The following is a 22774-nucleotide window of genomic DNA, read 5'->3' on the forward strand; positions in this document are numbered from 1 at the left end:
CTCTAGGTGAGTGATCACACCATCATGATTATCTGGGTCGTGAAGATCTTTTTTGTACAGTTTTTCTGTGTATTCCTGCCACCTCTTCTTAATATCTTCTGCTTCTGTTAGGTCCATACCATTTCTGACATTTATTGAGTCCATCTTTGCATGAAATGTTCCCTTGGTAGCTCTAATTTTCTTGAAGAAATCTCTAGTCTTTCCTGTTCTATTGTTTTCCTCTTTCTTATCTCTCCCTGCTATTCTTTGGAACTCTGCATTCAAATGGGTATATCTTTCCTTTTCTCCTTTGCTTTTTGCTTCTCTTCTTTTCACAGCTATTTGTAAGGCCTCCTCAGACAGCCAGTGTGCTTTTTTACATTTCCTTTTCTTGGGGATGGTCTTGATCCCTGTCTCCTGTACAATGTTACAAACCTCTGTCCATAGTTCTTCAGGCACTCCGTCTATCAGATCTAGTCCCTTAAATCTATTTCTCACTTCCACTGTATAGTCATAAAGTATTTGATTTAAGTCATGTTGTTGGAAGACGGTGTTTGCTATGACCAGTGTGTTCTCTTGGCAGAACTCTATTAGCCTTTGCCCTGCTTTATTCTGTACTCCAAGGCCAAATTTGCCTGTTACTCCAGGTGTTTCTTGACTTCCTACTTTTGCATTCCAGTCCCCTATAATGAAAAGGACATCTTTTTTGGGTGTTAGTTCTAGAAGGTCTTGTAGGTCTTCATGGAACTGTTCAACTTCAGCTTCTTCAGTGTTATTGGTCGGGGCATAGGCTTGGATTACCGTGATATTAAATGGTTTGCCTTGGAAACGAATAGAGATCATTCTGTCTTTTTTGAGATTGCATTCAAGTACTGCATTTCAGACCCTTTTGTTGACTATGGTGGCTACTCCATTTCTTCTAAGGGATTCCTTTCCACAGCAGTAGATATAATGGTCATTTGAGTTAAATTCACCCATTCCAGTCCATCTTAGTTCACTGATTCCTCGAATCCACAGTGCAGCGACTGTGATGGCGCAGGAGCTGCGGAGAGGAGCTACCCCAAGTCCAAGGTTGGGCGCGGCAGCCTAGAGGAGCTACCCCACATTGAGGTCAGGGGCAGCAGCTGAGATGACCTACCCCACATCCAAGGTCAGTGGCGGTGGCCAAGAGGAGCTACTGCATTCAGATGGGTATAGCTTTCCTTTTCTCCTTTGCCTTTATCTTCTTTCCTCAGCTCTTTGTAAGGCCTCCTCAGAAAACCATTTTGCCTTGTTGCCTTTTTCTTGGGGATGGTTTTGATCACTGCCTACTGAACAATGTTGTGAACCTCCATCCATAGTTCTTTAGACATTCTGTCTATCAGATCTATTCCTTTGAAACAATTTGTTCATTCCACTGTATAATCATAAGGAATTCTATTCAGGTCATACCTGAATGGCATAGTGGTTTTCCCTACTTTCTTCAATTTAAGTCTGAATTTTGCAATAAGGAGCTCATGATCTGAGCCACATTCAGTTCTAGGTCTTGTTTTTGCTGACTGTATAGAGCTTTTCCATCTTTGGTTGCAAAGAATATAATCAATCTGAATTTGATACTGCCCATCTGATGATGTCCATGTTTAGAATTGTCTCTTGTGTTGTAAGAGGATGTTAGTTATGACCAATGTGTTCTCTTGGCAAAATTCTGTTATCGATTTCCTCACTTCATTCTTTACTCCAAGGCCAAACTTGTCTCATTCCAGGTATCTCTTGGCTTCCTACTTTTGCATTCCAGTCTCCTGTAATGAAAAGGACATCTTTTTTTGATGTTAGTTCTAGAAGGTCTTGTCAGTCTTCATAGAACTGTTCAACTTCAGCTTCTTCAGCATTTGTGGTTGTGGTATAGACTTGGTTTACTGTGATGTTGAATGGTTTGCCTTGGAAATGAACTGAGATCATTGTCATTTTTGAGATTGTGCTCAAGTACTGAATTTTGGACTCTCGTTGACTATGAGAGCCTTTCCCATTAGGAAGCTTGCACAAGCCTCTTATCCCCATCCATTAGAGGACAGAGAGAATGGAAACCACAGAAATCTAATAAAAATGATCACAAAGGTCACAGCCATATATAACTCAATGAAATTTATGAGCCATGTTGTGTAGGGTCACCCAAGACAGATGGGTCATGGTGGAGAGTTCTGACAAAATGTCATCCACTGATGAAAGGAATGGCGAACTACTTCAGCATTCTTGCCTTGAAAATCCTATGAAATGGCAGTAAGATACAAAACTGAAAGATGAACTCCCAAAGTTGGTAGGTGTCCAATATGCCACTGGAGAAGAGTGGAGAAATGGCCCCATAAAGAATAAAGAGGCTGAGCCAAAGCGGAAATGAAGCCCTGTTGTGGATATATTTGGTGGTGAAAGTAAAATCCTATGCTGTACAAATAATAAACTTCCTGAATTATTTTCATATCCATACTTTCTCAAAGTTATGAGTCTTTCCTTTGTTCTTTGCCTGGAAAATTGTCATATCTTTCTCCATTTGTCTACTGTGAACATGACTATTCCTATTCATTTATCAGCATTGGAAATTAGAGTTCCATAAAAAGTCCCTATCAGACAGCAATTTTTCATAAAGAAAAATACAGTGTTTATCTTGTGAACTATTATATCCCCTAAAACAGTACACTGAGTCTCCAAAATGTTTCCATATTTTCTCTAAAAATATTTGCTGAATAAATGAGTGAATGGAATAAACATCAGATTTCAAACATTTCTAGTAGTTGCTCATTCCAGTCCATTCTAAAGGAGATCAGTCCCGGGTGTTCATTGGAAGGACTGATGCTAAAGCTGAAACTCCAATACTTTGGCCACCTGATGCGAAGAGCTGACTCACTGGAAAGGACTCTGATGCTGGGAGGGGTTGGGGGCGGGAGAAGACGGGGACGACAGAGGATAAGATGGCTGGATGGCATCACCGACTCAATGGACGTGAGTTTGAGTGAACTCCAGGAATTGGTGATGAACAGGGAGGCCTGGCGTGCTGTGATTCATGGGGTAACAAAGAGTCGGACAAGACTGAGCGACTGAACTGAACTGAACATATATGTGCTGTGTTTAGTTGCTCAGTCATGTTCAGCTCTTTGCAACACCATGGACTGTAACCCACCAGGCTACTCTGTCCATGGGTATTCTCCAGGCAAGAAACTAGAGTGGGTTTGCCATATCCTACTCCAGGAGATCTTCCTGACCCAGGAATTGAACCAGGGTCTCCTGCTTTGCAGGTAGATTCTTTACCCCCTGAGCTACAGAGAAGCTCTGTATTAGCATACATAATTTTGAATAAATATCAAGCAAACATGTAACTAAATATGTATAGTTATACATAAACATCTGCTTTTTCACTTACTGTTTTAAATTAATATATTTCCACAAAATTATATTAAATGCATATGACTTTCTTACTCATTCTAATAAAGTGAACATGTCTGTATGAGAGGGTTGTAAGTAATAGAGAAATGTACATAAATCACCAAACAAAACAGCTGAAGAAAATATATTCGATGAATTTTAGTACTCATAGAATTTTTCAGAGCTATTCATTTGATTGAGCTGTTATCACTTCTCATGATTATTCAATTAATATTTTTTTAATTTTAAGTAAATGATTGTAAAATTGAATGCATTGATCTCTTTCTTGATAATTCATGTTTACTTTGAAATTAATAGATTTTAACAAGTTCCTTGATTTTATACCATGTATCAATTAGAATGTTTATTTCATAATTGTTCATCCCTTCATTCTTGAAGCATCATCCTCTCCTGGTTTTCTAAGAAAGAAACCCCAGTTTTGTTCCTAATAACTAGTCATTCTTCCTTATTCTCACTTCAAAGCTTCCTCTGAATCTGCTCATAATGGTGATCCTGGAATGCTTTAATTATTCTTCATTTATCTCCCCAGTTCTATCATCCTCAATTTTATTTTCAAATTTTGTATCTCAGGATGCTCACATCTGTGTACTGTATTAATTTAATTCCTCTGCTATGTAGCTTCTAGCTAGATTAGGCAATGGGGGAATATAGTAATTATGTTTCATCACCATTCTCTTCCTGGTTTGAGACCACATCTTCAGCAATTGCTTTGTGCTTCCATTTCTACATCTTTGACCATCTGTTTCTTCCTCCATAGTTTCAATTCTCACTAAAGAGAGCAGTAACATTCTAAGAGATTAGTGAGATTCTCAGACAAAGAAAGAAACCTGTAGATAACTAGAGTCAGAAAGGTAGCTATCAGGTGAGCAGAAGCTATGGAGCTGAAGTTAGTTCTGTATGTAATGGGTGTCCAATCTCAGAAACCAAATGGGTGCTTGCACTTAGATAGTGTTCATAGCCAGCTGGCCAGGAATGACCAGCCCAGCTCTCATGAGATCTAAACTATTTGCTACATTATAATTAGCAAAAATAAATTGAGTATAGAGCAAACAAATATCTGTTCTCAAAACATGATTGTTAAAGTCAAAACATATCAGGATGACTCGCCTTTTTAGAAAGATAACATTTAACAAATACATATTCAGCCTTCACAACAAATCTGTAGAGTTTATTTGCATTTTCAGTATTATACATTTTCGAGTGTGTGTGCATGTGTACTCACTCATATCCAACTCTTCGCGACCCCATGGACTGTAACCCACCAGGCTCCTCTGTCCATGGGATTTCTTATGCAAGAATGTTGGAGCAGGTTGCCATTTCCTACTCCAGGGGATCTTCTCGACCCAAGGATGGAACCCGTGTCTCTTCTATCTCCTGCACTAGCACGCAGATTCTTTACCACTGTACCACCTGGGAGGCCCCATATTCAAGAAGAAATACTTACAATGTTCAGTGATTTAATTATTTTTAAATTGGAAGTAATTTTCTATATACCATATTAAAATAAATAAGAGTTTTAAAAAGTTCAATAAACCTGTGGATGTCATTTTTTTTTCAGTTATATATCAAATATTGAAATTAAAACTTCAGTTAAATGTGTCATTAAGTTTATAATGGATAAAGTAAAATCTTTAATGCATTTGTTAAATTAATGCAAAGCTGCATCCAATATAACTATTTCTGTTTAGCTTTGCATTGATACATGTTTGCTACAGCATATACTTGGTTGAGGGGCTTCCCTGGTGGCTCAGTAGTAAAGAATCTGCCTACAAGGCAGGAGACTTGGGTTCATTACTTGGGTCAGGAATATGCCCGGGAGAAAGAAATCCCAACCCACTCCAGTTTTCTTACTTGGGAAATCCCATGGACAGAGGAACCTGGAAGGCTATGGCCCATCGGGTTGCAAAAGAGTCAGACATGACTTAGCAACAAACAACAACAATCCTTGGTTGAATAGGTTTGTTAACATCTCATATCCTTGGACCATTAACTGATGAATAAATTTATTGAAAATAGAGACTGAAAACTAGTATAATAATTGTGTCAGTCAAGTAAATATTTATTTTTTGACATAAAATGACACTTTTGATTATAGTAGCTATAGATTATTAGCATTAACAATTTTTAAATATAATGAATTTGGACCTTAACTTTAAGATTATCCAGTGTACTATAAATTACAATTTTCATAAAATTATTAAAATGTTTTCTATATTTCTTGCTATTTTTCCTAAAAATTATCTCTTCTTCCTTAACATACTGCTGACATTCTCTGCCCCTGAGAAAAAATAATCAATGATTCAATAGATCTCTTGCTTGAAGGCAGTGCTCAGTCTCTTGTTCAAAATGGTACACAAGAATATTTTCTGACTAAAGTCAAGAATGTAGGTATGGTTTTCTATGCGTTTAGTGAAAATCTGTAGATTTTCACTGTCCTGGTGTGATATGCCATCACAGTTATTATCAATTCATGCTCTGATCTCAGTAACACTTGGCAAGCAGAAAGTCTTTTACGACAAATAAAATCATTACTCGTCTTGTAATAGACTAGTCTCCTATGATGGTTTTCTAGTTGTATGTTCTAGCAAATATTGTGCATTTTATTCTCTGTGTTCTCTGCATCTATCAGCTTTGACTTACATTTTGTGTGTTCCTCAGTTAGTCAGTATATTGTCAGTCAGCATGCAACTTAAAGTTTAAAATAAAGAAAAAATTGATATCATGAATGAAAGTGAAAGTGTTAGTCACTCAGTCATGTCCAGCTCTTTGCCACTCCATGGACTGTATCTGGCCCACCAGGCTCCTCTGTCCAAGGAATTCTCCAGGCAAGAATATTGGAGTGGGTTGCCATTCCCTTCTCCAAGAGATCTTCCCAGTTCAGGAATCAAACCCAGGTCTCCCGCACTGCAGGCAGATTCTTTACCTTCTGAGCCACCAGGGAAGCCTGACACTATGACTAGATAAATATAAAATTATTTGTGTACCTTTCTTAGGAATGTTTGAGGAGGAGAGTAAAGCCCCTGGGAAAAGACAAAGAAAGAATGGAACATGCCCATGGTTTGTTGAATTCTAGAATTTATATCTATGTTAAGGTAGAGAGGAATGGAATTTTCAAAATAGGATGAAGATATGTTTAAGGTCATTGTGGCTAGAATGAACAGAATTGCCCATGCAAGCCTTTAGTAAACTTAGAAAGATCTATTCTCTTTTTTTCTTCTTTCCTGTTTTACCAAATTTTCGACAAGAAAACAGGCAACATTTTGTGACCAAGAATACAGCTGTTGCCGCACAGGCCAGCAGGAACCCGATCACATCCAGAGAGTGGTACTGGTACCAGGTGAGGTTGTGGGCGGCTGGCCTCAGGTGCTTGGCTCCTTTGTGGCGCATGACAAACTCAATCCAGAAGACTGCTCGGTCCAGGGGTTTTACAGGCTGATCATGGTGAATCCTTTTTAACCTCATAGCATTCTCTTTATAACTGGTAGGCAAAAACATAGAAATTATAGAGTTTTGTTTTCATTTAAGGTAAGTATAGTAATATTTCGTAGCTTTTCTCCCAGTCATGACTCTAATTTACACATCACAGTCTGTTAGGAGGACTCCTCCCTTCAGAGCTAAAAGAACTTTACACATACAATTTTCAATATTTTTTAAAAATTAAATTTATCCTGTACTTAACAGTATACATGTATACATAAGGTAGAAAGAATAATTAATTAAAAGTTTTACCCTGAAGATTCCTTTCCAAACACATTTCTCTCTCTTTTCCATGGAGGTAAAGACTGAATGCATGTTTGTTATTGCCACACACCGCTTTGTAGTTTTACCCTGTTTGCATTTAGTTTGCATGCTTTTGAACTTTAAATAAATATCATTTTATATGTATTTTTAAAAAGTTGCTTTTCTTGCTCAATATTGTATGTGAAATTTGTCTGTATTGATGGTTTATTCATGGTTTATTTTTTACTACTGCGTAGTATTGCATTAGATATACACACAAACGGCAACCCACTCCAGTATCCTTGCCTGGAAAATCCCATGGATGGGGGAGCCCCGTAGGCTACAGTCCATGGGGTCGCAAAGAATCGGACACGATTGAGCAACTTCACTTCACTTCACTTCACTTCATGATTTACTCAGCTCCCCTGTTGATAGCGAGTTATTTCAGTTTCTTTTTCTATTACAGACCATGTTGCTATGTATACTTGTGCCATATTCAAGCTCACATAGCAAAGGCAAGAGTAATTTCACATTGTTCATGACTTTGATGTCACTGTGTGTTAGTTGCTCAGTCGTGTCTGACTCTGCGACCCCATGGACTGTAGCCCTCCAGGCTCCTCTGTCCATGAGATTCTCCAGGCCAAGAATACTGGAGTGAGTTGCCATTTCCTTCTCCAAGGCATCTTCCTGACCCAGGGATCAAACCTCGGTCTCCTGCATTGCAGGCAGATGCTTTACAGTCTAAGCTACTACTGCTGCTGCTAAGTCGCTTCAGTCCTGTCCAACTCTGTGCGACCCCATAGACGGCAGCCTACCAGGCTCCCTCCTCCCTGGGATTCTTCAGGCAAGAATACTGGAGTGGGTTGCATTTCCTTCTCCAATGCATGAAAGTGAAAGGTGAAAATGAAGTCGCTCAGTCGTGTCCAACTCCTAGGGAACCCATGGACAGCAACCTATCAGGCTCCTCCATCCATGGGATTTTCCAGGCAAGGGTACTGGAGTGGGGTGCCATTGCCTTCTCTGAAGCTACTACTGCTGCTGCTGCTGTGTCACTTCAGTCATGTCCGACTCTGGGCGACCCCATAGACGGCAGCCAACCAGGCTCCCCCATCCCTGGATTCTATCTAATGCCAAATCATTTTCCAAGATGGTTACATCAATTTATACTTTTAAGAAAAGTTTCTGAGGATTTCAGTTGTTTCTGGTCAAAAGTTTTGCCAGATTTCTTAATTGCTTTATTTTTTCCAATCTGATAAATATAAAATACTATCTCCTGGTTTTAATTTGACTTTATCTATTTATACATGAGGTTTTAATGAACAAATGCTTATTACCAATTCATATTTCCTTTTCTGCAAAATTCTGTTCAAACTTTTCCTTACTTTTCTGTTAGATTTTTTTTTTCTGGTTAGTTTTTAGGAGCAATTTTTAATAATCTATCTAGTAATCTTCTGTTCATTATCTGAGTATTAAAAATCTCCTTCCAGTTGAGGAAAATGGTAAGTATAGGATGCATATCACATGCTATATGAACCAAAAGCCACAGGTATGTTAAAAAAAATGTCAATTCTTGCCGTGACGTGAACTTTGCTGGTCACATAGCATGTTAAGAGTTACGAGGAGGGGAGTGGAAGAAATACACTCTTTACAGAATGTGGTAAAACACAAACATATAAAAAAGATGGAATAAGTCAGTCATAAATGTATTGCCTCATTTTTCCAAGAAGGATATTGGTCTTGTGTGAATTATAGTTTCCAAATTACTCCAGATCAAGATTGTAAGTAACCTTATACTGAAAGAAAATATCCACTAGGAAGTCCATAAGCAGATTGTCCAGAAAAAGATCTAAGAATTTATATAATAACCAACATTATTTATTTTGAGAAAGCACTAATAGAATATTTGAAATCTTGGTTTTGTTTTACAATTTCAGCCAATAGCTTCAGCAGTTTGGGAGAGGAAATAATAAAATGGTTCTCAAGTGAAAATGTTGCAGTTGTTATTTATATTTGAAAATACACTAGTTTAAATTGCATGAAACATTGGACATTTTTGAGTATCACAGGTAAAATAATCAAAGATAAGCCTTTAAAAGTGGTAGTACTGTGGGGCAACTAAGCCTTCAGACCACAACTACTGAGTCTGTGAGAGGCAATTGAAGACCCAGTACAGCCAAACACACACACACACTCACACACACACACACAAAATAAAAGTAGTAGTACTTACAAAGGGTCATTGATGACTGTTCTCAAGGCATTGAGCAAATCTGCACTTGTCATTGTGTTTATATTCACTTCCACAGCCGCTCCTTTGGCCTTCATGTGAGCAATGTTGTCAGGCTGATCAGCAAACATTGGGACTCCCACCATAGGCACGCCATGATAGATAGCTTCATAGATCCCATTGGTTCCACCATGAGTGATAAACGCTTTTGCTTTGGGATGACCTAGATTGGAGATTAGATGAGATGTGGGTGAGGATTTCATGATACATGAAACATTAACAGAATTTCAGAAAGACATGGGGTAAAAACTCTTGGATAACTCAATGAAGAAGGCAATATTTTCTATGAAAGCTGAGAGCATGGGTAATTTCTACCTCAAAAATACCATGATCCCTGAAAAAGGCAAAAGTAATCCCCTTTGCATTGTCTGGAAAGACTTACTGAAGAGGTAATAGCTGAACTGAGATTGAAATTTAAAGAATGATAAGAGTCTTAAATGAAGATCTCCTTTTGAGAATCAGAGGAAGTATCAATCTATAAAATTAATAACCAATTCTTTAATTATATTTGTTTCAAAAGTGCAAGTAAAATGTGCAAATTTAAATATTTAACTTGTTTATTGAATTTCCTTGGTCTTACCAAGAAGATCATTCTGTGGTATCCAATCATAGAGCCGAGTATTGGCTCCTAACATGGCAGGTTTCTTTCCTTTGTATCTCCATAAAACCTGTGGAAGACAGTACTTTAATTGTGAAGTAAAAACAAACAAACAAAAAAAAATTAAGGCATTTTAAGGCTATAGAGCTATTTAGAAATCATATAGTCCATACCAGTTTTTCGTTTGTTTCTTTGTTTTGCTATTTGAAAGCCTGTGCTGAGGTGTTATATGAAGTAAACAGAAGTTTATAAAAGGTTCAAACAATGAACATACTCATGTGTCTCTTTTACAGCAGTTAACTTTAACTTAAAAAAAAAATCATAAAAAATATTGTGAAGAAAGATTTTCCAAGAAAATGTCTATACCAAAATCTGAAAACAGCAAATACCACTTGATGTTCTGAAAGGGTAAGTTAAAATTATAATTTGTAAGTTTTTTGTTTATTTTAAGCAAACTAGATCATGTTCTAAGTAATTTTTTGATATTTAAGATATATCATATTTTACATCTATAACCATTATTTTGTTTTCAAATATTTTATTGCTGACATGAATGCATATTACTTTCTTGTGCATAAAAATATAATTGAATAGACAGGGTCGTGGGCATAATGCTCTTCCATATTTCTTTGTATTTTGACAGGAATTGCTAAATGAGAGAAAAGCACAGATTGATTTCCTCCCTGATGAGCTCCAGGGCATGACAGTAGTATTCCACAGCTTCAGACATTCCCTGTTTTCTTGACATCAACTCTGTACCTCAGTTCTCAAATTGGGAAAAGAGCAAATATTCTTCACTTTCATCATCTGCTTTAGTTATTTGTGATTATGATAAGGTTGCATGGTAGTTGATCAAGAAGGATTTTATTCTAAGCAAGGTTGCAGCTGTCTGTGCCTGAGAGAGAGGCTGAATGAAGATGTTCAGATTAAATGCTAATTGGTGGCAACCTCTTTAAAAGAACAGTCTAAACTAAAAAATATAAAGTTTTAACAGGGCTAATTAATACACTTACAATAATAGAGTTTTATGTACTTTAACATAAAAATATAAAGAGATGATGCTTCATGAACGGGAATACATAAAGAGTAGATATTTAGAATAAACAAAATTAAAGTTGATTAAATGTCATAAAGCAGAAAATACATACTGACAATAACATTAGGATTTTTAACTGTCTTAACTGTAGAAAATTCAATTGAGAAAGATTAGGCTTCTATTTCTAAGCCAATTACACTTTGAGTCCTACTAAACGGACTGATGCTAAAGATGAAACTCCAATACTTTGGTCACCTCATGCGAAGAGTTGACTCACTGGAAAAGACTCTGATGCCAGGAGGGATTGGGGGCAGGAGGAGAAGGGGATGACAGAGGATGAGATGGCTGGATGGCATCACCGACTTGATGGACATGAGGTTAAGTGAACTCCGGGAGTTGGTGATGGACAGGGTGGCCTGGCATGCTGCGATTCATGGGGTTGCAGAGTCGGACACGACTGAGTGATTGAACTGAACTGAGCTGAAAGTCTAGAAATATGAAGAATATTCTAGAATGTGATTCTCTCTACTCTATGTGTAACCTCTCTTTTTCTGGACCTTGAAGCTGACATATCTGAAAACTTTAGGGAAGAGATAGTGCAAGTGGTAAGACTTCAAAAGGTATAATATTATTAGAGGAGGCTGGGAAGGAGAATGAGGAGTTAGTCTTCAATGGGGACAGAGTTTCAGTTTAAGAAGATGAAAAATTCAAGAGATGGATGATGGCAACAGTTGCATAGCAATGTGAATGTACTTAGTGCCATTGAACTGTAGCTAAATATGGTTAAAACAATATGTTTTATATTATGTGAACTTTACCACAATAAAAAAAGTGAAAGTGAAGTCACTCAGTCATGTCTGACTCTTCGACCCCGTGGACTGCAGCCTACCACGCTCCTCCATCCACGGGATTTTCCACGCAAGAATACTGGAGTGGGTTGCCATTTCCTTCTCCAGGGGATTTTCCCAACCCTGGGTCACCACATTGTAGGCAGATGCTTTACTGTCTGAGCTACCAGGGAAGTTTACAATTAAAAAAAAAAAATACATTTAAAAAATCAGACGTAAAGCATTTAGCATGGTGAAAGGCATATAGGGTATTAAGAAGAGGTGGCAAGAATACACAGAAGAACTATACAAAAATATCTTTATGACCCAGATAATCACAATGGTGTGATCACTCACCTAGAGCCAGACACCTGGAAACGTGAAGTCAAGTGGTCCTTAGGAAGCATCACTATGAACAAAGCTAGTGGAGGTGATGGAATTCCAGTTGAGCTATTTCAAATCCTAAAAGATGATGCTGTGAAAGTGCTGCACTCACTATGAACAAAGCTAGTGGAGGTGATGGAATTCCAGTTGAGCTATTTCAAATCCTAAAAGATGATGCTGTGAAAGTGCTGCACTCAATATGCCAGCAACTTTGGAAAACTCAGCAGTGGCCACAGGAATGGAAAAGGTCAGTTTTCATTCCAATCCCAAAGAAAGGCAATGTCAAAGAATGCTCAAACTACCACACAATTGCAATCACCTCACACACTAGTAAAGTCATGCTCAAAATTCTCCAAGCCAGGCTTCAACAGTACATGAACTGCGAACTTCCAGATGTTCAAGCTGGATTTAGAAAAGGCAGAGGAACCAGAGATCAAATCGCCAACATCCGCTGGATTATCAAAAAACCAAGAGAGTTCCAGAAAAACATTTACTTCTGCTTTATTAACTGTACCAAAGCCTTTGACTGTGTCGATCACCACAAACTCTGGAAAATTCTTCAAGAGATGTGAATACCAGACCACCTGACCTGCCTTTCGAGAAATCTGTATGCAGGTAAGGAAGCAGGGAAAGGAGTACATCAAGGTTGTATATTGTCCCTCTGCTTATTTAACTTATATGCAGAGTACATCTTGAGAAATTCTGGGCTGGATAAAACACAGGCTGGAATCAAGATTGCTGGGAGAATTATCAATAACCTCAGATATGCAGATGACACTACCCTTATGGCAGAAAGCAAAGAAGAACTAAAGAGCCTCTTGATGAAAGTGAAAGAGGAAAGTGAAAAAGTTGGCTTGAAGCTCAACATTCAGAAAACTAAGATCATGGCATCTGATCCCATCAGTTCATGGCAAATAGATGGAAAAACAGTGGAATCAGTGACAGACTTTTATTTCTTTAGGTCCAAAATCACTGCAGATGGTGACTGTAGCTATGAAATTAAAAGACACATGCTCCTTGGAAGAAAACCCATGACCAACCTAGACAGCATATTAAAAAACAGAGACATTACTTTGCCAAGAAAGGTCCATCTAGTCAAAGCTATGGTTTTTCTAGTAGTCATGTATGGATGTGAGAGTTGGACCATAAAGAAAGCTGAGTGCTAAACAATTGATGCTTTTGAACTGTGGTGATGGAGAAGACTCTTCAGAATCCCTTGGACTTGAAGGAGATCCAAACAGTCCATCTTAAAGGAAATCAGCCCTGAATATTCACTTTTAAGGACTGATGCTGAAGCTGAAACTCCAATGCTTTGACCACCAGATGCGAAGAGTGGACTCACTGGAAAAGACCCTAACGCTGGGAAAGATTGAAGACAGGAGGAGAAGGGGATGATAGAGGATGAGATGATTGGATGGCATCACCGACTCAAAGGACATTCAGTTCAGTTCAGTTCAGTCGCTCAGTCGTGTCCGACTCTCCACGACCCCATGAACCACAGCACGCCAGGCCTCCTTATCCATCACCAACTCCCGGAGTTCACTCAAACTCATGTCCACAGAATCTGTGATGCCATCCAGCCATCTCATTCTCTGTCGTCCCCTTCTCCTCCTGCCCTCAACCTTTCCCAGCATCAGAGTCTTTTCCAGTGAGTCAACTCATGTCATGAGTAAACTCCAGGAGTTGGCAATGGACAGGGAGGCCTGGGCCTGCCGTAGACCATGGGGTCACAAGGAGTTGAACATGACTGAGCAACTGAACTGAACTGAAGGCAATAGGGTACATGTACCAACTGACTGAGGTATAGCTGTCTAAATAAATGAGTGCATGTCTAGACAGTTAGTTTCATCTGTCTGGGCCACTATCCCATTAGTGCGTATGCTGATCTAGTCTCTTTATTTGGCTGTATGCTCCTTGAAGATGGGACTGCACTTTCTGGTTTTTTTTCCCCATTAATAAGGTGACTTGGTTCTCAGATCTTTCAAGGAATCTTTCCTGTCCTCTTTTCCTCTTTGAAAGACCATGGTTGGGATGGTATATTCATTTTTCTGGGTTGGACAGTATGGCCAGCAGAATAACAGAGAGGTTAAGGCTATGCTCCCTGGAGTCCAACAGACATAATACTACCATATAATCATTGTGTGGTCCTCAGCAGATTATTTCACCCCTATAAGCCTCCGTTTCCTAGGATATGTATGTGACCAGCGGAAACTGCTACCTCATTATGGGCAATCTAAGAATTAAATAAAATTATGTGTATTAAAGATGTGGCAGAGTATCTGGCATTTAATAAGTGCTGATAAATGTTAACTGATATGGAAAAATTACTAGAATCTTAACATTTCATCTCTATTTCATTGAAAATAAATGACTTCATGAAAAGATGTATTTTCATAGAAATGTGAATGTTCAATAAGAAAGTGGTAGGTTCAGTTCAGTTGCTCAGTCGTGTCCGACTCTTTGTGACCCCATGAATCACAGCATGCCAGGCCTCCCTGTCCATCACCAACTCCCGAAGTTCACTCATCCTCATGTCCATCGAGTTGGTGATGCCATCCAGCAATCTCATCCTCTGTCGTCCACTTCTCCTCCTGCCCCTAAAGACCCAGCATCAGGGTCTTTTCCAATGAGTCAACTCTTCGCATGAGGTAACCAAAGTATTGGAGTTTCAGCCTCAGCATCAGTCCTCCAATGAACACCCAGGACTGGTCTCCTTTAGGATGGACTGGTTGGATTTCCTTGCAGTCCAACATAAAGTGTGTCCCAAATACATTTGAATCTTTTGAGACATTTTTACTTAAAGGAGGTGCCGATTTTGTTCAATGAATGATGAGTTACAACTTTTATCTGGAAAGAATACTAATAGCCACCCACTCTGTACTATGGCAAAGTGACTCTGCTCACCAGGATTGGAGTTTATACTAACCTTTTGTGGAATCTGGGCAAGAGCTGAAGCAATGCAATTGGCTTTTTCTTCTGTGAGATTTTTGACCATTGACCCCAGAGAAAATACCACAATACCATCTTCACCTGAACTTTGGACAAATTCTTCCATTTCCTGCAGGGATAAGATTATATTTTATTGCATTATTAATTCAATGGACATGAGTTTGGGCAAACTCTGGGAGACAGTGAAGGACAGAGAAGTGTAGTCCATGGGGTTGCAGAGTCAGATGTGACTGAACAACTCAACGCATCAACAAAATTATATTTATTACAAAGTGCCAATCACAGGGGGAAAAGGCTCTCTTACACTTCTAAATTAGAAGACTCAAGAGATTTGTGAGGGACATTGTTAGACTGATTCTGTCTTCTGCCATATAGAACCATCTAGTTTTGTTAGGAGGAAATGCATTTCTGAAATGATGGGCTAAATATACAATGGGTGAATACACAATAAAAACATGAAACCAAACCATTATACAAAATTAATAGGTGATAAAAGGCAGATGTTCTCATGGTACATGGAACTATTACACCCAAAGTTTAATTTTATGAGCCAACAGACTTGTCTGCAAATTTGTAAAAATATTGTTTGGAAGAAAGCCCAAAGAAGGATTCTGAATTAGGCTTTTAAAATTTTTGGCATCCCAGTTTACAGTCAATACCTTTAGAATAATTTTATCTAGCTTCCTGCTAGGCATTTAGGATATCTTCCTCATGTTTATTATTTCCCTGTTTAATAGAGCTAAAAGGATTTTAAACAACTGTTATATATAGTAATATATTTGAAAAAAAGATAACAGTGAAATTCCTGTTACAATCATCATAACACTTATGAGAGAGTCTATCACAAGGGTGTGACACTAACTACGTGCCCAAAATGTAAGTCTTAGAACAGAAGTAAATTATACTTTCTCTGCAAATAGAATTTTGTTGATGATCACTTGCATGTTAAGTTGCTCCAGTCATGTCCAGCTCTTTGCAACCTCATGGACTGGAGCCCACCATGGTGCCATTTCATCCTCCAGGGAAACTTCCTGACCTGGGGATCAAACTCACATATCTTACCTGGTCTCCTGCATTGGCAAATGGGTTCTTTACCTCTAGCGCCACCGGGGAAGTTGTGCAAATTGAGGACAGCAGAGTCTGGTATTGAGGTCTTCCTCATTATCTATGGGAATGTCACCTTCTAGAGATGTGTCATCTCTTTGTAACTATTCGTGGTTATCCTGCAATCACTGGTGTTTCTCAGTTAAAGGCTAGCAAAATTACCGAGGGAAGGACAATGCCATAAACAAAAGCAGATCACTCTTTTTAGCTCAGTTAAAGTTAAGAGAATATCTGATGTCCTATGAATTTGTGTTTTATCTTTATGATTCATCTCCCTAAATAGAGAGTGACTGAATAAAAAACATCATACACACACACACACACAAAGGCATAGACACACATACCTGTGTATAAGAATTATAAACTTATCTGTTTGATTTGATTTTTTAGTTTAATTTCATTGCTTTTCTATTTTGTGTGTCCATAATTCTTTCATGAGAAAGATAAGCCATGATTGTTATTCATATTGCTTAAATATCTATATTAATAACTGGGTTTTGGAATGGAATACATTTCCCCTCTTATGAAACATGCCTGATCCATTTTCCTGAAATCGCCTGCATGTGAAAAGTGGGAGTGGAATGATAAACATAATGATGTGGCAAGTGAGCCATGGAATATGGCATGCATCTTTCTGTACCTTTATTTATTTTAGATATTGGTTTCTTATCTCCAGTAATAACACTCAATGGAGCTTATCTTTAGCTATAACCTACTGGCATGAAAAGCATATTCACAATCCGGAAGTGAAATTTTAAACTTCAGTATCCATTTTCCCCTAAAGAGAAATCAAGAACTCATGGGAACATCATTTAACCTATCCTCTTGTACAAAGAGCATGCTCATTTACCTACAACACAAGCAAATAAATATCTGTCTCTTCACGGCCTGTTGATGAATATGGTTAAGTACAATATTCTTAGTTTACTTACTATTCTCTTTTTATGCTTCAAATATTGCTTTCTTCTGATATTTCTGGCAGTCATTATTTTTGATAACTTTAGAATATGGGTGCATGCTTTTCTTTTTTACTCCAAAAAAATTCCTGATATTACAATCATAAAGAGCCAATTCAGCATTTTGGTTTCTCAGTTATATGATCTTTAATTTACATTAATGACTCCCAAATTTATTTCCAATGCTCTCAGCTGAGACTGAAATTGTGTATTAACCAGATAATTTTTAGAAATCTTTACCTGAAAATTCCTTTGACTTCTTAAAGTGAATTTGAAATTGAACATATCATTGTCTTCTCAAAAAAGTTTTTTCAAGCAATTCTTTCCTGGCTCAGTAAAGTCTACTGCTCTTCAAGAAGTCCTGTCTGGTTCCATGTCTTCCATCAACACTTAGCTTTTATGAAAGCATCTTTATCACTCAAATGACCATAGTAAATGTCCCTATTTATAACTGCATCATGCTTCTTAGGAAGACAGCAGCAATCTCCTTAATGATAGCCAAGGTTCTAGCTTCCTGTTTTTCAATCCATTGTCTACACTATGGACACACTGATATTTTTAACATGCCACTTGGAAGATTTCATTTTCTGATTAAGTATTCAAGTAAAAAAAGGTAACATTATTCATGAGAGACTTCTCCTATGATTTTGAAAATAAATTTGAAGTAGAAAACTGAAGCAATTCAGCAGCAAGCATATCTCTGTCATTGATACTGCAAGCTTTAAAGGAAAATCAAGGTATTATATAAAGTACAAAAGAGCTTTCCACTGTATTAGACCTACCTTAGGTAATGGTTTGGCCGGTTTACAATGTAATCCTCCTACAAACTCAAAATTTGGTAAGTATGGACGAGGAAATTCAAAATCCCAGTATGTCCTGATGAGCCAAATCTCTGCTTTCCCCATGGTCTCACATAGCGTAGTGGGTCTTCCTGGAGAAAATGAAGGAAGTAGGCTTGAACTTATTAGCATACATATTTGCTGGGAAAAAATTGCACCACTGATTTTCTGACGTGCTATGAAGGAACTTTTGATTACTTATCACATTTAGATGTTAAAAGGAAGTGAAATTTAAAGTATTAATGAAAGATGGAGGAAGAGAAGGAAGGAAGAAAGGAAAGAAGATAGAAAGGTAGAGAGGAAGGATGGGAAGTGGGATGGAGGGAGAAAGAATGTTTGGTTAGTAAAAGAACAATAGTATGTAAAATAAAATAAACTCAATAACATCAAATAAAAATACAATTCTTTGACAAAAATAAGTTCCTTCAGGAAATAAATTCAATCAAAAATTTTAACCACAACTCCAAGTACTGATGGATTTCATACTCATGGCTTCTCTCCAATTAAGTGGCAGATGGCAAATTAGCTGCATCCTATTAACACAAAGGACCTCCCTGATGACTCAACAGTAAAGAATCCACCAACAATACTAGAGACATGGGTTCGATCTCTGGGTCTGGAAGATACCCTGGAGAAGGAAATGGCAACCCATTGCAGTATTCTTGCCTGGGAAATCCCATGGACAGAGAAGTCGGGGAGGCCATAGTCCTTGGGATCACAAAAGTCAGACATGACTGAGCAACTAAACCACCATAAAAACCAAATCAGCTCTCAAGGGTTTTCTAATTTCCAATCAGGACTATCTTTCTACCTTTCCTCTTGTTATAGTTTCGGATTCACTCACATTGTTGAAGAATCCCACCAGTATCAATTTGCCTTGGCTTGCTGAGTCAAATCTCATCCCTTCATTGATTTGCTGTTATTTTCTCCATAGGAAATCCCTGAGTAACTGAAACCTAATACAACCCCCTTTGGAATGCAGATTATACATGAATGCATTACTAGTATCACACATTTGAGTGGCACCTTGAAATGATGTTTTATGAAAAGGACAGATTTTATATATTCATTTTAGGAGATTTGTAAAGAACAAGTATTTGCAAATTACTAAGTCAGTCATTTGTATACACAAAAAACATGTGTTACATCTAGGTAAAGAAAAATTCAGACGAGAATGTCCCTTTCTTAAAGATTCTATTCAGAAATGGTGCTCTTATGTACTCCAGGTTGAATAGTCTTTTTAAAGAACTGTTACTATTTTGTAGTGTTTGGATATATGTCAGAAGTTTCATATGCATGTCTGTGCTCACTTGCTCAGGTGAAGTTATATAGGCAATGATTTAATTTGATAACAAAAGTCATTTCCAAGGACACTCAGCTTGAAATTGCCAAAGATGTTTTTTAGATGTGTTGCTCCATGTGTGTGGCATCCTGTCTTGATTACTAAGTCCTTAGGAGAAATTATTGTGCAAAACATTTTTCAAAGACATAGCTTAAAGTATTTTAGTATACTGAAGTACTTAGTATACTAAAATTCTTTATTTGTAGCAGTTATGTACAGTATGAAATACGTATCAACGCAAGAATAAAATTGTGCTAAAGTATGAAAAAGTTATAAATTTCTTAAGACATTCTAAATGCTATGCTGAGGACGTGTAAAACAAAAATATGGAATTAAAATTTACCATCAATCTTTTTTTCTGTTATTTATTTTGTTACACAAAATGAGTCATAAACACAATAGAAAATTTACAAATAATTGATCAATGGCCACTAAATTTGAATTACCATGGAGATATTGTTGTTGTTTGAATCTATTATTTTAATCCTTCATGATGAGTCTACTGAGATACATTTTAGTTTCAGAGAATTTTTAGAGGGAGCCTAAATGTATGACAAAATGCTATATTATAGATGAGACAGATTGAGGTATTCAGCAGAGGACAGTTACCAATCTCTCAGTGGTAACTCATGCAAGCTGTAGATATTAATCCAGAAACAACCTTACTAGGCTTCCTAGACTATTTATTTCTTTTAAAGACATGCTAGAAAACTAACAGGTATGATTTCTGTATCACAGTCTATGAATCAATACTTAATTTTTTTAGAGCAATGATAGCAAAATTGAGGGAAAAATGGAGATATTTCCCACATATGCTTCTCTTCACACTTGCATGCTGCTGCTGCTGCTGCTGCTAAGTCACTTCAGTCATGTCCGATTCTGTGTGACCCCATAGATGGCCTCCTACCAGGCTCCCCTGTCTCTGGGGTTCTCCAAGCAAGAACACGAGTGGGTTGCCATTTCCTTCTCCAATGCATGAAAGTGAAAAGTGAAAGTGAAGTCGCTCAGTCATGTCTGACTCTTAGCGACCCCATGGACTGCAGCCTACCAGTTTCCTCAGTCCATGGGATTTTCCAGGCAAGAGTACTAGAGTGGGGTGCCATTGCCTTCTCTGTCACACTTGCATAGACTATCCCATTATCAGCATCTCCAACAGAATGGTACATTTGTTACAGTTGATGAACTCACACTGAAACATTATAATCACCCAAAGTCCATGGTTTACATAATAATTAACACTGAGTATAAATTGGGTGGTCTTAGACAAATAATAAAGACAATCAATCATTATGGTATCATACAGAGTATTTTCACTGTTTCCAAATTCTTTTGTGCTCTGCGTATTAATCCCCCACTTTCATCTTACACCCTGGCAACCAATGATCTTTTTGTTGTCTCCATAGTTTTGCCTTTACAGAATGTCAGAGTTTGAATCATTCAGTACATAGACTTTTCAGCCTGTAATTTTTCCTTAATAGTATGCACTAAAGGTGCTCCCATTGTTTGATGTTTTTCTGGGACTTCATAACTCATTTTTTAGAGCTAAATGATATTCCTTCTTTAGATCTGCCACAGTTTATTCATTCAGTACTTGGTTTCTTCCAAATTTGGGCAGTTATGAATGAAATTTCTATAAATATCTATAAACATGCACATTTTGTGTAAACATAAGTTCTCAGTTCCTTTGAGTAAATACCAAGAAGTGTGATCCGTTCCGTTCCGTCGCTCAGTCGTGTCCGACTCTGCAACCCCGTGGACTGTAGCTTACCAGGCTTCTCCGTCCATGGGATTCTCCAGGCAAGAATACTGGAGTGGGTTACCGTTTCCTTCTCCAGGGGATCTTCCCGAGGATCGAACCCAGGTCTCCCGCATTGGAGGCAGATGCTTTAACCTCTGAGCCATCAGGGAGCTCAGAAGTGTGATAGTATGTAAGAATTTGTTTACTTTTATAAGAAACCACCAAGTGCTTCCCAAGTGACTGAACCATTTTACATCCCACTCCAGTATTCTTGCCTGGAGAATCCCAGGGACGGGGGAGCCTGGTGGGCTGCAGTCTGTGGGGTCGCACAGAGTCGGACACGACTGAAGTGACTTAGCAGCAGCAGCAGCAGCAACAATAAGAAGAACTCCTGTTCCACAACTTCCGAGCTTTTGGAGTTGTCAGTGATCTGCATTTTGGCCATTCTAATAGATGTGCAGTGGTTACCTCATTATTATTATAATCTGCATCTCTTTCCAAAAAAATTTCCTGGAGCATTTTTTATATACTTATTTGTCAAATATCTGTCTTTTTGTACAGCTCATTATTATGTTTGTCTCACTGTTTAATCGGGTTTCACGATTTCTTCTTGGGGTAAGTGTTTTTAAAAAACATTTTGGATCTTTATCAGAAATGTCTTTTGCAAACATTGTCTCTTATTCAGAGCCTTGTATTTCTTTCTCTTGATATTGTCTTTCACAGAGCAGAAATTTCTAACATTTTTTGAGGATTCTGCCTCTATGTTAACAACAAATATTCGTATAAACTTTTTTATACAAATATAACAAGCTTTCTTCCCTTGTAATGTCCTTGCCTAGTTTTTACAATTTGATCATGCTATCCTCATAGAATGTGATAGAAATTATTCCCTCAGCTTCTGTCCTCTAGAGATGACTATAAAGTATGTCAGTATAATTTTATCTTTGAATTCATTTCTGCTACAATGTTTTTATCTCTTCTTTTTTGGTTTTTCTCAGGATTTGCATCTCTCTGCTTATACAGAATATCTGATCTTGCATACTGTCTACTTTATCCATTAGATCCCTTAGCATATTAATCAATGTTGATTTCAAACCTTGTTTTGATAATTACAGCATTCTTGTCATCTCGAGTTCTGATGATTGCTTTGTCTACTCAAAGTGTGTTTTTGCCTTTTGATGTACCTTGTAATTTTCGCTTGATAGCAAGACATGAATACTGGGTAAAAGAGACTATTGTAAACAGGCGTTTGAAAGGTAGTGGTGAGTTGGGGAGAGAAGCATTCTATAGTCCTAAGATTAGTCTCAGTATTTTACCGACTCTAAGCCTCTGTACTCTTCAAAACTATCTCTCAGTTTTTTCTCCCACTTTATACGGGGCAGTATAGTCTGGAGTTGGGTATCCCTTTTCCATCCAGTAGTCTACAGGGTCTTGGAGTCAGCTATTCTTCTTGCCTTAGGTCATTTAGGCTCTGATAATCCCTAGCACATTGTGCACCAGTTAACTAGTTTACCCTGAGGACAGCCTTGTTAGGATGAACAGAGGGCTCTGATTTCTTTCAAAATTATTCCTTTCCTCTTCCCCTAACTGGAAGCAAGGTC

At 37.8% G+C, this 22774-nt stretch overlaps 1 protein-coding gene across 4 annotated transcripts in view; it reads right to left on the reverse strand.

Annotated features, from left to right (window-relative positions):
- Nucleotides 1-5450: 5450 nt before the first annotated feature.
- Nucleotides 5451-22774, reverse strand: part of LOC129562047 (UDP-glucuronosyltransferase 2A1) — a 66034-nt gene continuing 48710 nt past the window's right edge. For all 4 annotated transcript variants that reach the window (XM_088836370.1, XM_055434991.2, XM_088836372.1 and 1 more), the window contains 5 exons: nucleotides 18037-18185; nucleotides 15172-15303; nucleotides 9981-10068; nucleotides 9344-9563; nucleotides 5451-6871 (listed from right to left, as the gene is read on the reverse strand). In XM_088836370.1, the coding sequence (XP_088692496.1) occupies nucleotides 6592-6871; nucleotides 9344-9563; nucleotides 9981-10068; nucleotides 15172-15303; nucleotides 18037-18185 (869 nt within the window). In that variant the 3' untranslated portion in view covers nucleotides 5451-6591. The remainder of the gene's footprint in view (nucleotides 6872-9343; nucleotides 9564-9980; nucleotides 10069-15171; nucleotides 15304-18036; nucleotides 18186-22774) is intronic.

This window comes from Moschus berezovskii, chromosome 5 (genome assembly GCF_049115385.1).
Source record: "Moschus berezovskii isolate FMDL1 chromosome 5, NW_MosBer_1.0, whole genome shotgun sequence".
NCBI classification, from domain to species: domain Eukaryota; kingdom Metazoa; phylum Chordata; class Mammalia; order Artiodactyla; family Moschidae; genus Moschus; species Moschus berezovskii.